This window comes from Frankliniella occidentalis, unplaced genomic scaffold, assembly GCF_000697945.3.
Source record: "Frankliniella occidentalis isolate FOCC.00 unplaced genomic scaffold, Focc_3.1 Scaffold157, whole genome shotgun sequence".
Lineage (NCBI taxonomy): Eukaryota > Metazoa > Arthropoda > Insecta > Thysanoptera > Thripidae > Frankliniella > Frankliniella occidentalis.
In genome coordinates, this window is record NW_026267283.1 from 796,142 (window position 1) to 813,360 (window position 17,219).

The following is a 17,219-nucleotide window of genomic DNA, read 5'->3' on the forward strand; positions in this document are numbered from 1 at the left end:
GATTACATTTTGCTGAGCTGAACCTCTGACTTGAGTGATGCTGTGAATAAAGAGGCAAAATGTTGGTATTCACTGTGCTTTAATACTGATTCTTCAGAGACCACAAATTTATAAACCATTCATGCACAGAAATATTGGCATTGCCCCATTAGAATATAACAACAATAATAATAAATAACTATCAGACAAGCAAAAACATCATTTTGGTACTAAGCAGCGAGATAAAAATTTATAATCATTGATACTGAGCAGGTAGATACATACATGTCATATGTCATAAATTTCATTCCTTTAAGTTAACTGGGTAAATATTTTTGATGCTATTCTAAGAAAGACAAATGTTTTGGCAAAATTCATAATATTAAAATTTGTGGATCAAAGGATGGTCTTACAGCATTATCCACAAAAGCTTCAATACATATCCTTATTGCCTTAACATTGTTTAGATCACCTACAGTTTGTTTAGAGAGACTTCATGCATGGCGCTCGAAACAATTGTTACTCATGTGCAACAAACATTGGATTAAATACATGTTTTTTTAAATTAGAGCCTAATACATTGTAGATTATATCACTAAATTGACAACTCTGCCTTGAAGGGGGGTATTTGCAGATTGACTCGTTAGGGAACAAATTGAAGTACTCAAGGAAGGAATAGTGATTAGAAAACTAGTATCACCATTGAGCATAATACATATTATTATCCCACTCCTGCTTGAGCGATCTTATTGATGGTAACAGAATGCATTACCTTACAATGTTATAGAAGAGATGCAAAGTCAACAACAGTCAATTCTGATAATAATGTAAGGAAATTTAGAGGATTTCAATGAATATAGTCAGATGGTTCATTGAAACAAAAAGGCTTTATGTTAGAGTTTTTGAATTCACAGCTAGATCTCTTATAGTATTTCCAACCACACATGTGCTCACAACATGGTAGTACTGTTGTGATATCTGGATTGCTCAACAGATATTGCTAGTGGTTCCTCCTTCCCCATTAAAAAAATTTCTTTTGAGCATAAAATACAATATTAGTAAAATATTCAAATTAGCCATTTTTATATGTTTTAATGAACCTACCCTATATTTAATGTGATTGAATTGACTTCCAAAAATATTGCTCGTTACTTCCTCAAACCTCACAAAGTCTGTCATTTAAAACTTTTCCTGCCAGTCATCAACAACCTGGTGACCATGTTTCTGCTGCACACAATATGCAGCTTTGTTTTCAAAAAAAAATTAGCATTCCAAATTTTAACTATCTCACTTTTAAAGTGAAGAAAGGAATGTGAGGAAAAAAAATAATGCTACTGTCTTGTATCACCACATTTTTTTAGCTAATTCAATAACACAAAACAAAAATGGAAAACATACTATCAGTCTGGAAATGACATAGCACTGGAAACCAAATAGATTCTCTTTACTAATGCTAATAAAAGTCATCGGAATCTTGATGCAAGAAATGTTGTGGCTTCTCTGAGATCTATACATGGTCCTCTTGAAGGGTAACAATTTTACAACAGTCAATTGGGTAGAAACTATTGGTCTCAATGAAAATATGACAGAAATAGTGGCTATTTGCCCTTCCTTCTTTATTTTAAAAAATCTACCCTGTTAGGACTGCTAGAAGACCACCTGAAGACAACTGCAAGTTAGATGACAAGGATAAGAATAGTGGAAACAAAATACACGGTCTTATTCTTCATTGGATTCATTTGTATAATGAAATATTAGAGATCCATGCGTAGCTGCTCTGCAAATGACATAAAGGATGGAATGCCTATGACTTATAGCCTGAATGTTCAATGCTGTTGGTTGTAAAACATAAAACTTTTCTCAATAGCTGTACATATGTAGGGTGAAACCATTTAGATAGAAATGCAATATCAACCATGAAAATTTAACCACACATTTATAATGTGTCAAAAACATGTACATAGTGCATACGCATGTTTCCATTACAATAATTATATTACATATTTGTCTGAAATAGACTATAACTTTTCATAGAATACTGCATAACATTGCATACAAGAGAAGCAATAACTGGGTGCTTTGTGAAGATAGCTTGAACTGGTTTCTACTCGTTGAACTACAAAGAGAAGTCTGAGATAATCTAATCTTAATAGGCAACCTGGGAACACTTTTGTGAAATCACAGGAAGCGGGAAATTTTAGCAACTTCTATATGATTGCCAGACAATAAAGTTAATGGAAATCAAATCCATTCCTTATTAAGTCTATCTTTCTTTTTTAAATATATCTATCATAACAAAAGGTATTTGTCTTTTTCAAAAAATCACCATGATGCAACGGTGAAACTGGCAGTGGGTAAAGATGTACAATTTTATGGGTAATAATGAGAAACTTTTGAGGCACTTACCCATCTAATGGGTTTTGAAAAACATTACAAACAGTAAATATATGAAATTGTTACTTTCAACGACAACATTAATATAAATAACAGTCTAACAATTCTAATAAAATTTCATTTGTCAGTGACAATCTGAAACAGGGTAGGTAATTGAGATGACTGCCCAAATGTAAAGTTCTAAAAAAAAAAGAAAAAAAAAAGAACAACTAGTGTCTCCCCTTGCTTTGGTGGATCAACATTAAAGATGTGACAAGACAATGGAAAAAAATGGACGTAAATTATAATGAAAACCAACAGTTAAGAAATGGAACATAAATTCAATACTGAAACTGTTAAAAAACAAAATTGTTTCGGTACTTTTCTGACTGCCATTTCTCCTTGGGAAGTTTGATTATGAGGAAATTAAAAATTCAGCATGTTTTTTTTATAGTTATTCTGTATTTAAAAGGGGAACATTCAGCAGCAACCATTTCAATCACCAGTCCCAGCGTTGACAGTTTCTGCAACAAAAATAATCAACAGTCATGTTGCGAATAGGTACAAAACAACATCCGAAAAGATAATAGGTGTCTGCCATAGAGCCTACACTATATTTTTTTGTTGATACTACAATAAACTACAACATCTCAACAATATAACAACAAATATGAAATAGTCTATTTATTTTCATATAAATTACAAAGGTTTGCCTGTAGGACCTTCTTTGGGGGAAAGAGATCAAATTTATATTGCTGCGGAATCTAATTCCACTCAAACACATACAAAGTCCATACAATATTTTAATCAGAGGACAGAGTCGTCCTACTGTGGCACTATGGTCAATAAGATAAAAAATGTATGTACTTTTTACAAAAAGTATTTGCCATCAGTTTAAAAAATGCACTGATGATGTTTCCTATACAGAAACAATAATCTTTATAAGAAAAAACAAAAGACAACAAAATAACAACAGATATACTGCACTTTTACAAAACATGAAAAGTATACATACTCGTAACAAATGCCAGTTGCCAATATAGTATTGTGTGCAGTGCAATTTTTCTAACTACATAACTGTAAGGATGGCTTAACAAAGTCTTTAATAGGACTAGCAACAACATAAAAACACAGCCAGAAGCAAACACTATAACTAGTGAAATTCGTTTCAGAACTCGCAAACGACATGGGTAATGAAACACAAAATTGTGTTGACACACCACATATAGTGGTTCTGTTTTCCAGAAAAAAATATTGTGATACACATGCACCGATGTGTTAAGCTAGACACAAATGTCAATAATGCAGAGGCTATATAACAATTGAATGCTTTGTAGATTTTTACTTACAAGTATACCACTTTCCTTAACATATTCCTTGCTTTGAGAAGCTGGCAGTCTGGAAACTGTCAATTTGCAAATTTGTAGGTATGATCAAATTGGTGACCAATCTCTAACTCACCAGCACAAACTGTGCACCATATTATTATGTTCTACAATCACTAAAGTGTTACTCACCTCTACTCAAATGGAATGATTTTCAGTTTTTTCTTTATTAATAGAGTTTATTTTAAAAAATTAATTTTGTGGAATGCAATGAAGGAAACAATTAGATGATAACCCGTGAATAACGATCATCTCTCTGAACAAGGGAATCTGCACTGCTATGAGCTGTGTTACCTTTCAGCACTGGGTCACTGAAGATAGGCAATCGAGCTTCTGCTGTATCTTTACTTTTTATGTCAGTCATAAGCTTGTCACCTGTAGAAATGCGATGGCGATCTAGACTGCCCCAATCACGAACTGAAGTTTCCCTCGCGTCCCATTTGAACTTGTCATTTTTTCCTTCATCTCTGAATTTATCAGAACTGTTGTAGCCGGAAAGGTCATGCTTCAATTTGTATGGATCCGTTTTTTCATCATGGGAAAAACGCTCATCTGGCTTACGAATATCACAGCCATAGTTGGGGCTGTAAAGGGTCTGGCCTACTTTATCAGGACCACTTATTTTATCCTTAGAGTCACATTTACCAATTGGACCAAAGCTGACCTTGAGTCCAGGTTTATCACTTTCCCTGAATGTAAGATCTTTGCCAATGTTATACTTGCTGTCTCCTTTATAGTCAGAAAAGCCAATATTTTTAACAGGTTCTTCACAAACAGGTCGATCATAACGGCCTTTGTCCAACGCGTGGCTACTAATTGCAAAAGAATCAGAGACAGTGGCTTTAGAGGAATCAAAATTACGTGCAGCTGTCCCAATTAAGGACCTATCAGGATCGGGTTTTGTTTTCAAAATACTGGTAGAACTGGCACCATAAAGTGTAGTCTCAGAAGTATACTTCCTTGACCCCTGTGTACTGAAGTCATCAAAATTCTGTAAGCGACTTTCTCGCATAGGACTTCTTGCCATTATAGGACTTCGGGCACGGTCATCAAAGTTAATACGCGCATCCAATGAACGGCTACCTGAGTCATACAAAGGCTTACTTTCTAGATGAGTCTGACCCCCAAAAAGATCTGGTTTACTGGACCATGCTGGGTCAACTCTACTAAAATCTTTCTTAAGTTCAGAATCTCTAAGCTTATCTTCCCAACGGCTAGGTGATAACCGAGAGCTACCTATAAGATCAAATTTATCCATTTTCGCAGATACATCATCCACCCACTTTGATCCATAAATGGTATCTGAATAACTTGAGAAGGCGGGGAGAGTGAACCCAGACTTCACAAAACTAGGAGGTAAGTAATTTGTTTGACCTGTGCTCATTGTTGACTTCTTATTGGCCTCTTCACGGACAGCAGCAGTAACGGAAAACATGGGCCCATGTCCAGGAACTATGTAGTCAGCTATGAGGAGAACAGCATTACGATAACGTTCTTGGCTTCGAGGATTTTCTGACCCGCCAAGAGTGCGCCATATTGAGGCATCTTTCAGGTCTTCTTCTTTTTCAAATAAGTCACCTGTAAAAAGAGAATAAAGTTTGATAATTTTTCCGGATTCCATTTTTTCCTCTTAACTATTGACTCTCATAATGATTATCTTAGGGAGAGACATTCAGAGACACTCACCAACAATAGCCACAGTTCCTTGGTCACGAGTACGTACTATGACTGACACATCAGTATTGGTATGACCTGGTGTAGGAATCACTTTCACATCATCATCAATTACAAATGGTTGACCTACACAACAAAACAAAAAGAGAATATTTAACACATTAAAATCTAGTTATCAAGATGACAAATTAGCAAAGCAAACTGTACATGGTTCATACCATCCTCAAAGGGATGAAGAGTATACACATCTCTGAAAGATACAGAATATCCAACAATATGCTTTGCGTAGAGAAACAAATTGTTGTTTCCCACATGGTCGGAATGGCCATGTGTGCAAACAACGTACTGTATGTCATCGGGAGTTAATTTATGAAGAGCTAAGGCTGGAAAAGAAAGCACACATTATTATCATTTATCCGTAATTTTTCATGACTTTTCTGATACAATGCTTCGATAATGCTTACCCGAAATGATTCTGTCTTTGTCCCAAGGAGTCATTGTATCTACAATAACATTATGTCGTCCACGGATTAATGTGCATGAGCAGTTAGCAATCATCCCTTGATCTGTTGTACCGGAGTACCCAGTATGAAGAACATGTACTTCATACCCCATTTTCTGCAACAAGCATCAAGATTGAAATTTTTTTCCTTTAGTTTAAATTCAGTTGGAAAAATTGCACTTAAGAAAATTGATGGTAGTTAACAACCCAACACAACCCATGACACACATTATGTTAGACATAAACTGTTAACAACAATAAAATGAATCATTACAGTATTGATTTACTGAAACAGGAGAGCAAGAAAAACACACTCTTCTCTTAAAAACACGAACCCAATCCCGATGAAAAAGAAATGACATACAAGAAAACTAATCTCATCAAATGTAAAAGTTCACTTACACTTTCAGAGATTCTTAGATGAGAAAGTACCTTAATCAAAATTCTAGGAGGCGTCCGTAGGTACCAAAGAAAATACTCAAATCTACACGAAAGTTACGTGGTTCTCGTCTTTCTTCAGACCCAAAACGTACTGCACCAATCGAAACTAACTCCGTTCCACTTTGGCAAGGGGAGGGTGGAATATTGAGGGTGCCCAGTGGGGTGAGGTTGGAGCTGAAAAGGGGGTGGTGACACAAGGGGCATTGGGCTTTGGCGGGTGAAAGGTGGGGGAGAGTAGGGGTAGGACCGGGGTAATAGGGGTGGAAGGAGAAAGGGGTGGTTTAGGGGTGGTTTCTCATACCGTACTTGACAATTTCTCATAAGCCGTGGAGTCTTCACTTGTTCAAAAATCGTTCGTTGGTTCGTTACTTTTATGAGCAACAGAGAGCGCCACGCACAAGATCACTGTCAGGCTTTACCAAAAACAAAGAATGTTTGTGAGTATTTTGAACTTCCCATATCCTTAAGAGTTTTGTGTTTGTTTTGACATTTTTAGTTGCTTCATGAATCGGTTAACTTAAGCCAGTCGTATTTAGGTAGCCTTACCTGTGGTTCAAGTGGTCCACGCTCTGATTGTAGTGAAAGCTGATGATGGCATAGCAGGTGATTCAGAGGCCTACATCTGTATGTTGTCTATAGGATTTAATTAAAACTTAATTTGCATGTAAAGAAAACCTCCTCCTATGTGTTCAAAGTTTTCACTGTTGCTTAGCTATCTTCTGCATATACACGTCAATTCTTGCTTGCAACTTGTTTTCTAACCTGCTCATCATGTTTGTCACTTTTATAGTATTTTCAAAATGACTTATTTTAATTTTATTTTATTTTAAAACCGTCTTTCTAAAATTAAATCCGTTAAATTTGAAATAGTATGCTATAACACAGTAATGAACACACAGCACTGAGAAATTCACGACTCCATTTCATACTTTCAAATTTTGATCGCCCATTCATTTGTATTTTATGTTTTTGTCTGTAGATGTACACCTGTACCTCTTGTGTAATTTAAAGGAGGTTAGGGAGTGTCCCTTGTCTAAATCATGACAGAGAGGGATGAGGGAATTGAATGGCTGGGCGAACTCCTTCAAGATGTCCAGCTTGAGCAGTTTTTCACCCGAATTAGAGATGATCTACAGGTATTTGTTTTATTGAGTACTAAGGAGCTTGACCATTTTTTTTTTACTCCCTGCAGATTTTGAGAGATTTTTGGTTTTTGTATCAGGTAACAAGATTACAGCACTTTGATCATGTGGAACCAAGTGATTTGGAAAAAATTGGAATGGGTAAGCCTGCAATCCGTAGACTGTTGGAGGCAGTGAAGAAAAGAAAACAGCCTCATTGGAAGCGAAATATTCTTACTAAACTTATTCCTGCTGGAGGTAAACAACATGGAACAGCTTCTAGGAAAACTTTATCATCTGAACATTCGGCTGGTGGTTTGAGTCTAACCTGTTTAATTAGTGAGAAAGATATTGTGTGAGTCAATTTAACATCTACTTCTTCTTTGCATAGTGCAGTATAAAAATGGTAATATTTTTAACACTATTGTATTTGTGTCAAACTTAAGGCTTGCTGAAAAACTTGGAGATGGTTCCTTTGGTGTTGTTCGGCGCGGGGATTGGTCAACCCCAGAGGGGAGAAACATGCGTGTTGCTGTAAAAATTTTGAAGCAGGATGCATTAAACCAACCTGGTGTTTTTGAAGACTTTGTTAAAGAGGTGCAGGCAATGCATCAATTGGACCATCCAAACCTTGTGAGGTATGACACATTTGACAATGTTTGATGGTATTTGCATTAACTCCCCCATTCCATGTCAAACATTTAAATTTGATATATCTAGGTTGTATGGTGTTGTGCTCTCCCATCCAATGATGATGATAACTGAACTTGCACCTCTTGGAAGCCTGTTAGATTATTTACGAAAGCAGTGTGAACACATTCCAATTACGGTTCTTTGGAACTATGCCCTTCAAGTCGCCACAGGAATGGCGTATTTGGAAACTAAACGCTACATTCATCGCGACCTTGCATGCCGCAACGTTCTTCTAGCATCAGTTGATAAGGTGATGTATACTTACTTACAGTACCAAAAAAGAGTAGAAAACTAGTTACCAGATCTTTGAACTAAGATTTTTTCTTCTAGATCAAAATTGGTGATTTTGGTCTTATGAGAGCTGTTCCTCAGGAAGATGACTGCTATGTTATGACAGAACACAAAAAGGTGCCATTTCCCTGGTGTGCTCCTGAAAGTTTGAAAACTAGACAGTTTAGTCATGCCTCTGACACTTGGATGTTTGGAGTAACTCTGTGGGAGATGTTTACATTTGGACAGGTGAATAAAATATACTCATTTACTGTAAAAAAATTGAATTGAATCCTAGCTTAAAAATGATTTAAAATCTCCACTTTTATGTTATATCTCAGGAACCTTGGATTGGTTTGAATGGAACTCAAATTCTTAAAAAAATTGACAGGGAAGGGGAAAGACTGCACCAACCTGATTCATGTCCGCCAGAAGTCTACCAATTGATGCTTCAGGTAATTTGCTATGCAACTGTCCTTACTCTCTTTTTTCACCACTCTCTAAGGTTTTACATAGAAATGTTTGGAATGTTTCAGTGTTGGGCAAAGGTGCCCGCTGATAGACCAACATTTTCGGCTCTGCGTGAATACCTTTCGCAGTCTATCCCGCACAATATGAAAGCACTTAATCGCTTTGAAGAGGCTGGCAAAATGACAATCGAGCGTGGGGACCAAATAATTGTAATTGAAGGCAGAGCTGACTGCTATTGGTGGAAAGGTCAAAATCAAAGAACTTTTGACATTGGTCAATTCCCAAGGTAAATATTACATTGCCCATTCTTTCATGTAAAAAGCTAAATAATGGTTTACATGGTAATTACCAAATATTGTTCTTTATGGACAGGTGCATTGTTGATCCCTTAAGGAAAAAATTAAGTGAGGATATTAGTAGTCCCCTGCAAAATTCTTTTATTCATACGGGCCATGGGGACCCATATGGGAAATCATGGGGAAGCCCTGCATTCATTGATGAAGTTTACTTAAGAAACCCGATGGAGCCCCCTGATGTGTTGGGTATGGCAACCAATCCTGGCCCAACATCTAAGTTACCTGATAGGAAAAAGAATAGTGAGTTGCCTTGTGCTTTACATTCTTGCTGTGGATCTCAGTGTTGGCTTACTCATCAAAATATGTTCTTTTATGAATTTGTAGAACCTCACCAACAAGCAGAAAAAAGCAACCGCCATTCAAAACAATTCTCTTATTCCAAACTTAACAGTCTGGAGACTGCCAGAGGAAGCCAATTTGTGGTGGAAGCTGTTAGTGTGCCTCTCGGTCTTCATTCTGGTACAAGGGAGGGAGTTCTGATAGACATTGGAAGCGCATTACCCGAGTCTATCTTAACCACCAGGTTGCCAACTGCTAATGGTTCGTCCTTACTGGACGAACCTATTGATAATAGTGTGGAAGGTGAGAAATTAATTCCGTTGCATAGTTTCTAAAATGACTTGATATAAAATATCTCTTTTGTCATCTTTTGATAAATCATAACATATTTTAATATGTTTTTTTTTTCATTAGGTGAAGATCAGTGGACTTCTGCCGAAGAAGAGAGATTATATGCCAATTATCCTTCTCAAGAAATATACCCGACAAGAGAAGCTCCACCGCCTCCTGTGCTAGAAAGTGCTGTGAATGTCCAGAGATCTGAATCACCAGATCCCTTTGACACTTCCAATGTATTCACCCCAAGCCGTTATTACTCTGATGTTTCTGAGGCTCATAATACCTACCTTAATACTAATAACTGCCAACAAGAAGCACAGGTTTCATGGCACCAACATGACAACCACCAAAACAGCCAAGAAGAAACACAAATTGTAACTAGTCAATTGGCTCTTCAAGAACCCAACCGAATGCTTGATCCTAAATTTTTGGCAGAGTTAGAGAAACACTTGGGACAGAAAGAAGCAAGTGCAAACCTTAATAATTTATCTACAGAAAATTCAGATATTACAAATGTAGGTAACAAGCATTCTATACCAGCTCTTAGGCCACCACCTCAGTCATCCAAAGTAGTTAACAAACCTCAAGCCAAAACTTTAGCCTCACCTTCTGTACCATCTGCAAGTGTTTCAAACCCAAATAGCTGGCAGCCTTCCACTGTTCAGTTTCGGACTTCTTCTAGAACTGAACCTTCTGACTTTAGAGCCTCCCAAGTGCAAAGTGTGTGTTTGCCTTCAACATCCTCTCCTGTTTGGTCATCTGCAGGAGTTACCCAAACCTCCACCTCCACATCATCATCAAATCATGAAATTAATAATTCTGTAAAGCTTTTGAAAAGTATGATGTTATCTGAAAATTCAATTAGTGAGTCAGGTTTGCAGAATCTGCATACCCTCCATCGACAGTCGTGGCAGGTTGATTCTCAAATACAAGGGGGCTTGCAGGACTGTGCGCAAGCTCTGCCCTCCTTAGGATGCGGTAGTAGTAATGTCCAATCAGGGTTTGTACTTTTATTAATTATGTGTTTTGACTTTATGGGTACATTTATATAATGTTTGTTTACTTTATCAAACTTTTGTTGATTTTTTTTATTTATTTTTTTCCAGCTTTGATGCTGGTGGGAGCTCTTTAAACTCTGCACTTGTGCCAGTTCCCAATCCCAATCCTCCATCATGGACAGCTGGTGCTCAGCCAGCAGGCATTGTTTATCCTTCTGCAGGCTCAGCAAGTGCCACTAGCTCTGACAGTGTAACAGTATATCATCCTGTTGGCATTGATAGTCAAGACCACACATGGAATCTCAGTGTTGGGACTTCTGTCAGCAGCCAAGTTCAGCAGCACCCTGTTGTTTACAGTGGTTTGCCTCTTCATGCAACTAGTCAATCTGGATGGACTACTTTCAGCACAGTAGACTCACCCCAACAGAAACCAAAGCATCCCCAATCCCTTCAGCAACAACAGCGGGCAGCTATCAAGTCAGCTTTGGAGGCACGAAACCGTGTTCTGACAGGTGGTGCTGGTCCGTCTACTGGTGCTGCTTTGTCGGCCGCTGCCGGCCCTGCAGCCATTGTGAGACCAAATCAATTGCATCTTACTCCCCAGCAAGTCTACAGCATAGTCCCAGCATCACCTTCTTCATCTCCTCGAAGCAGCACAAAAGTGGTAAGTGATAGCATGCTTTAAAACCCTTTCTTGCTATTGTGTTTCATTGGGTCAAAATCTGATAAATCAAATCAATATTTGGTGTTTTGCCTGTAATGTTGCCAAAGATGAGAAAGGTAAAATCAGACATGATTCATCAGTATATTGTGATATAAAGACCAATTTGACTGACCTCTGAAGAATATTGAAGGGATGTAAACTAGACAATCAATAATGTCTTCATATCAACTATCCTCTGAGGAAATATAGCATGCTAAGTTTGCTTCTGGGGGATACTGTATTAGTATTACTTTTCATAGTAGTTTGTGACTATTCTTGAGCTTGCTTCTGTTTTCAACATCTTTTTAGTAGTCTTGTGATAACCAAAGTTTTATCTCATCCATGTATTTGGTGAGCAAGGCGGGTCGTATATCAGGGCATGTCTGTGTATTTTGTGCAGGCATTTGTTGTGTATAGACTTTAATACGTATGTTGATTTGAACAAAAAAATTATCTCTGTGAGTGATGGTGATTGATTATTGTTCTCATTTATACTGAGTCATTTTATCTATTCGTCCTTGTTCCATTTCTCTTTTAATCAAAAACATGTGGTACCTTCTTGTCCACTGAACATAATTTTTCTCCAATGTGCATCTACTTTAGTAAAACATATTCCCCAATTTTAAGTCCCTAAATTGAATGGCCTGCCAGGAGGTTGGTGTTTCTGGGGAGCTACGAGCTGATAAAGTATCTCGCCTCCAAGATGCTGTGGGTGATGCTCGTGAGGACGAGTGCGTTTCTGCCCTTAATGCAACAGGCTGGGATGTAACTGCAGCAGCTAAACGAATTAAGGTCGACAGATTAGACAGGTAATCACATGTACAGATCGTTGTTGCATATATGCTATGTTTCCATGCAATATTATTAGATCATAGTCTATAAATTTAAGAAAAAGAACTTCATTAGGTAGCGTAATAAAAATAACACTAATAGTTACCACTCCCTTTTCATTTAACCTGCAAGTTATATTTATTTTAATTTGCTTGCCTTTCTTGTTTTTTTTTAAACTGTTGGTAAGAACAGCTTTAGTCAGTTCTTTCCAGGATTTCAATGTATTGGAACAGATTTTCTTAAAGTTTTTATCAATAAGTAAAACCTTTGAATTCAATTAAAATTAGTGGTACTGCAGTAGTTGTTTGGCAAATCTAAGTTTTGTTGTGGGTTGCGGGCAATTAACTTTATTAGTTTCTTCTTTTAGTCGTATTGTTTTCCTTACCTTTTCGTTGCTTGCTACTTTAGCTTTCACTGTATGCTCTTGCATGAATCTTGCTGTGGGAATGAATTTTGTCAACAGGTGCACATATTTAACTCAAGCCGTACTAAGATATTAGTTGAAGTGTCCTGTTAAACAAATGTTCTTTAAAAGAAAAAGCGATTGGCTGTCAATATTTAATAACACTGATTTCTTTCTTCAGGCTGGGACTCGCCTCTCGACGCCTGTGTGAGCAAGCATTAGAAAGGACCAATTGGAATGTGCAGGAAGCAGCATCTACTCTTTTAGATTCTGTCCAGAGCCAATAACTAAAGGTATTATATTTATAACGCTCATTCCACTTTTATTCTGAGAAATTGACTTTGTTTTATGATAGACTTGGTCTTTCATGTTCAAAAATTTGTAAGGTTGGAGTGTGCTAAAGTGACCTTAACCATTTTTATTGTTTTGTTCCTTTCCTTTGAAAACTTCTCCTTTTTAGCTGTCTTTTAAAGCTAAACAAGTGAACCAATACTTCCCATACAATATACTTCAAGTGAGGTTTAAAGGAGATAAGTTTGTGAGGTTTTGATATATTTTATTACTTCTATCTGTGCCATTCATGTCTGTATATTTAGAATTGGCAATCAATATTGACTGAAGTCTATGGGTTATGTTGATGTTTGCTATTCATTAAACTCATTATTAACAAAAGGTCTTCTGTTACAAATTTCAAAATTTGAAGAATGCTGTTTCATTTACAGACCTGAGAGTTAAGTGTTCCTTGTGTAATTTTGAACCGTACAGTTTGAAACCTCTATCATACATAGGTCGTTCATGTTTTTTGACGGTTTCGTTTTGTATTTGTTGTGTCAAATATTTTTACTTAATTGACGTCTTCCAGTACTATGTTTGCGCGTTATGTACAAGATATTACAAATCTGTCATTGTCTTCTCCCTCTTTTTTTTTGTGGTATAGTACTGTATTTTTCTCTGTTGTCTATTTTTTTTTAATCTCTCAAATACTGTGGTATGATTGAGTATTTCTATCTCTTTTCAATTTATAAGGCAGCAATTATTTTAACCAACCATTTTTGTTGTTGGTATTAAAATAAATAGTATAGTTTTATCTTTTATTTTTCCTTTCATGTGAAAAGTAGTGAATAATAAGTAAAGTAATGCATTCTTCAACACCCTCAGTATTTTATAATAAACAAGGTTCTAAGGGGACCTCATAAAAGCCTGTGATATTTAAAATCTGCGCGTATTGGGCTTGTTTACTATTTGCTTGATCAAAAATTATGCTCTCTTTGAAAATACTAGTTACAGTATTATATACTCATACTTAACTTTCCTAACCACACTTGACATCATAGGTATGCAGAATCTGTCTGTATTAGAGTCAAATTTTGATGGAAGAGCAATGTGAATCTAAATGATTTTCTAAAGAGGAAACCCAAGGAGTTGAAATCCTCTATAAGTGTCTTACAGTATTTCTTTACTTGTACCTTGGTAGTGTTAATAAATCAGCATTGTTTCTTGTTTGCATAATTGAGGTGTCTTAGTCTGTTTACAATCAATGTTGATTGATATTTTGTATGATTGCTGTTTCCAAACTGTCCAAATGTCTGATTTCTTTGTTCATGTGCCAAACTGTGATATGTAATTGTTAGGGAGAGCTATAGTGAAGACAAGTGTCTCATGGTAAGCTGTTTTTCTTCTGCTGATGTCTGCAGATAAAATATTTTTGTCTCACCATAATTCTTTATTATTTAGTATTTTATATTATTTCTAAACCAAAGTTTACCCTAGCGTACACTTTGTAATTATTTTCCTAGATGTGAGATGAATGCATATTCAAAAATAATTTGGATAGATATTTTTGCGATTGAAAGGCTGTGAGATGCATCCGAAAAAGGTAGTCTACTTCCAAGTGTGTCACTATTACATTGGAAGAACAAATTGCTTTTCAAAGTACTCTTTTCTATGTTATTTAACGTTTGAAGTCTACAGAAATTTTAATGTAAAATACTATTTTTTTGTATGAAGCCTTGATTTGTGACTTTTCAAAAACATGATATCTAACTAAGAAAATGATATTAAAACCCAAACATATTTTGAGTGCCTTCCCTTAACATTATTCTATAACTCTGTTGTGAGTTGTGAATTCTTTGGTGGGCACTGCAAAAGCTAGTTAAAGGTTTATCCTATTGTATTCTATTGTCTAACTTCTAAGTCAATGGTATTACCTGCGCCAATTATCATGGAAAATCACTTTTTAAATTTCATTTGTTTTGTTTGAAAGACATGACCTAACTTAAATTAATTGCATGTGTCAGCCAGTTAAAATTGTGTTTATGTAAGGTAATACTTCTATTAGCCGTGAAGTTGTGGGTGTTAAACAGCCTTCCAAATCTGTCTTTATGTAGATTTTTGGACAAACCAGTTCTCTTGGCCTTTGGTGCCCTTTGCCTGTGTGGTGTTCTTGGTATAACATTACTGCCAAGATGTAACTCCTTAAGTTAGTTTTAATTTAGCATTGACTATATAGGATCTTCGAATAAATTTAAAGACATACAAGTAATTTTCTCGCTGTCTCAATTAATTTTCCCCATTATGCTCAAGCCTGAGCCACAAAAGTTACTTTCCTCCTTCTTTAATTATCGAAGTTTAACATCTTTTCTTGAGGACAGTGTCATTACGGCCCGCATTCTCACCTCAGAAGCTGCCGAGAGTCACCCCTCCATTAGCGAGCGGTGCGCTGGAGGAGGGGGGGGGGGGGTCAGGCTCTCACCCTTATCTCTCTTCTCCCGTTCACTTCGGTGCAGTGCCCCCTCCATGTTCGCACATCTCTGATTCTCCCCCTCCCCTCCCCAGTCCCCCTTTCCCCCACATAGGATACGGCCCCCTTTTTTCCTGTAAGCCCTCTCCTCCCTATCGATCCAGCGTGCTGGTCCAGGACTCCCGCAGGCTCCAGTGGAGGGGAGAGGGGGGGGGGGGTCAACCCCGCCTCCTCTCCGCATTCCGTGGGTGGCTTGGAGAGGCGCTGCCAAACGGGAGGAATGACTTACCTCTGAGCAATCTAGCGGCACCCCCGCGTTCCGTGCAGTCCGGGACCGGAGTGCCAGCATGCCAGGACGGTTCCGGGTAGAGCACCGCAAAGAGCGAGCTACGCGAGCTAGACCCCTTCTTCGACAGGTGAGAGGGGGGTCGGGGTAGGCATTTAGCTCGCGTAGCTCGCTCTAGTTCCGGGCAGGCTAGCTCTATCTGAACGAGTTCCAGTTCATACCTGTCTTCCTCATCAACCGCAAATTACCTAAGGCTATTAGCTGCCACGATCAAACCAGCCATATTTTAGAGGGGTTGGCCTGCGACCCGGGGACTCCCCCGCCCCCTTTTCCCCTCCCTCCCCTCTTTCCGGTGGTTGGCCCCGTGCCGCCTCCAGCGCGCTGGAGCAAAAAGAGAAGTTTGGCTCCGCTCAGAGCACGCTGCTGATTGCAGGGCAGATAGAGGCAAGTACAAAAACGTAAACGCAGCAAGCTCCGGGCTCGGGGAGGGGGGCGAGGCGGGGGTGCCCTGATAACCATGTTATCCGCGAGCTCCCCTTGTTTATTTTGTTGCGTCTCGACCCACCTCCTCGTCCCACCCGCACCCCAGCGCCGCCCTCGCCTATTCCCCCAGCGCACCGCGCCGCACCGTGTCCTACACACCGGAGCTGGGGGGCTGCTGGGCTGCTGCCGCGTGAGGGGGGGAAAGGAGGAGAGGGGGGAGGGCGCCCATATTGGTCATACCCTACACGTACTCACGTACAGGGAGCAGAACAGAGGGCGCGCAGGAGAGCCCGAGGGACCTGCTGGCGGGGAAGGGAGCAGGGGGAGGCACGGGTCCAGTGCGCAGACCTGCGGTCCGTTACCCCCACCCCGTCCTCGCCCGCCTCACACTCTTGCCAGCACTTACGCCCGGGATGTGCGTTGTGCGGCCGTGATTGGGAGAGGGGAGAGGGGTGGCCAAGGGGAGAGCTCTGCTGCTCTGCTCCCCTCCGCTGCGGAGGAAAGCTTGTGCAGGGCCACCGGAGCGCCTCACCGGTAGGCAGTCCCTGCGTGCACTCGTGCGTTACGGGACTGCATAGCCACCCGGGGCTCCAGGCCGGTCGTGATCCGCCGCCTGCCCTTAATTAAGGGGCTGTAACTCCTTTCTCCCCCTAGCCTTGGTAAGCTAGAGGACCCTAAAATCAGAGCATCAACCCTCACACCATCCAATCACCCCTTCATCAAACGCTCCACCGCATACCTAATCACCAGTTAATTAATGTAAGTAAATAATGTAAGGCCCACGGGCAACATCACACCAACCTATGTAAAATCCGAATGTAACTTAATTTGACTTGAATAAAACCATTTCAAAAACTGAAATCCGCCGCGCGCACCTCACACACCACCGGGG

At 38.9% G+C, this 17,219-nt stretch overlaps 2 protein-coding genes across 5 annotated transcripts; one reads left to right on the plus strand and one right to left on the minus strand.

The window, feature by feature from the left end:
- Positions 1-60: 60 nt before the first annotated feature.
- LOC113203366 (uncharacterized) lies at positions 61-6,653 on the minus strand. Of its 2 annotated transcripts, none has more exons than XM_026418010.2 (5): positions 6,346-6,653; positions 5,876-6,029; positions 5,630-5,794; positions 5,424-5,537; positions 61-5,315 (listed from the first exon to the last, which is right to left on the minus strand). In XM_026418010.2, the coding sequence occupies exons 2-5, from the start codon at positions 6,024-6,026 to the stop codon at positions 3,961-3,963; spliced, it is 1,785 nt and encodes a 594-aa protein (XP_026273795.1). In that variant the 5' UTR covers positions 6,027-6,029; positions 6,346-6,653; the 3' UTR covers positions 61-3,960. The 2 variants fall into 2 exon arrangements, with proteins under 2 accessions (XP_026273795.1, XP_026273794.1); XM_026418009.2 differs by having other exon boundaries at positions 6,316-6,653.
- Positions 6,644-15,360, plus strand: LOC113203365 (activated Cdc42 kinase Ack). Of its 3 annotated transcripts, none has more exons than XM_026418005.2 (14): positions 6,644-6,791; positions 7,334-7,490; positions 7,577-7,830; positions 7,922-8,113; positions 8,196-8,418; positions 8,499-8,687; positions 8,780-8,893; positions 8,975-9,195; positions 9,282-9,505; positions 9,590-9,847; positions 9,959-10,883; positions 10,990-11,545; positions 12,236-12,393; positions 13,000-15,360. In XM_026418005.2, the coding sequence occupies exons 2-14, from the start codon at positions 7,395-7,397 to the stop codon at positions 13,103-13,105; spliced, it is 3,516 nt and encodes a 1,171-aa protein (XP_026273790.2). In that variant the 5' UTR covers positions 6,644-6,791; positions 7,334-7,394; the 3' UTR covers positions 13,106-15,360. The 3 variants fall into 3 exon arrangements, with proteins under 3 accessions (XP_026273790.2, XP_026273793.2, XP_026273792.2); XM_026418007.2 differs by lacking the exon at positions 6,644-6,791 and adding an exon at positions 6,806-6,957; XM_026418008.2 differs by lacking the exon at positions 12,236-12,393.
- Positions 15,361-17,219: the final 1,859 nt, after the last annotated feature.

Bases quoted from the DNA above. Each gene is read 5' to 3' on its own strand.
- LOC113203365 (XM_026418005.2), top strand. From the start codon at position 7,395: ATGACAGAGAGGGATGAGGGAATTGAATGGCTGGGCGAACTCCTTCAA. The intron at 9,196-9,281 runs GTAAATATTACA...CTTTATGGACAG, and splicing joins GACATTGGTCAATTCCCAAG to GTGCATTGTTGATCCCTTAA. The intron at 12,394-12,999 runs GTAATCACATGT...TTCTTTCTTCAG, and splicing joins AAGGTCGACAGATTAGACAG to GCTGGGACTCGCCTCTCGAC.
- LOC113203366 (XM_026418010.2), bottom strand. From the start codon at position 6,026: ATGGGGTATGAAGTACATGTTCTTCATACTGGGTACTCCGGTACAACA. The intron at 5,795-5,875 runs GTAAGCATTATC...TTTCTTTTCCAG, and splicing joins CAAAGACAGAATCATTTCGG to CCTTAGCTCTTCATAAATTA. The intron at 5,316-5,423 runs GTGAGTGTCTCT...CTCTTTTTACAG, and splicing joins AGGAACTGTGGCTATTGTTG to GTGACTTATTTGAAAAAGAA.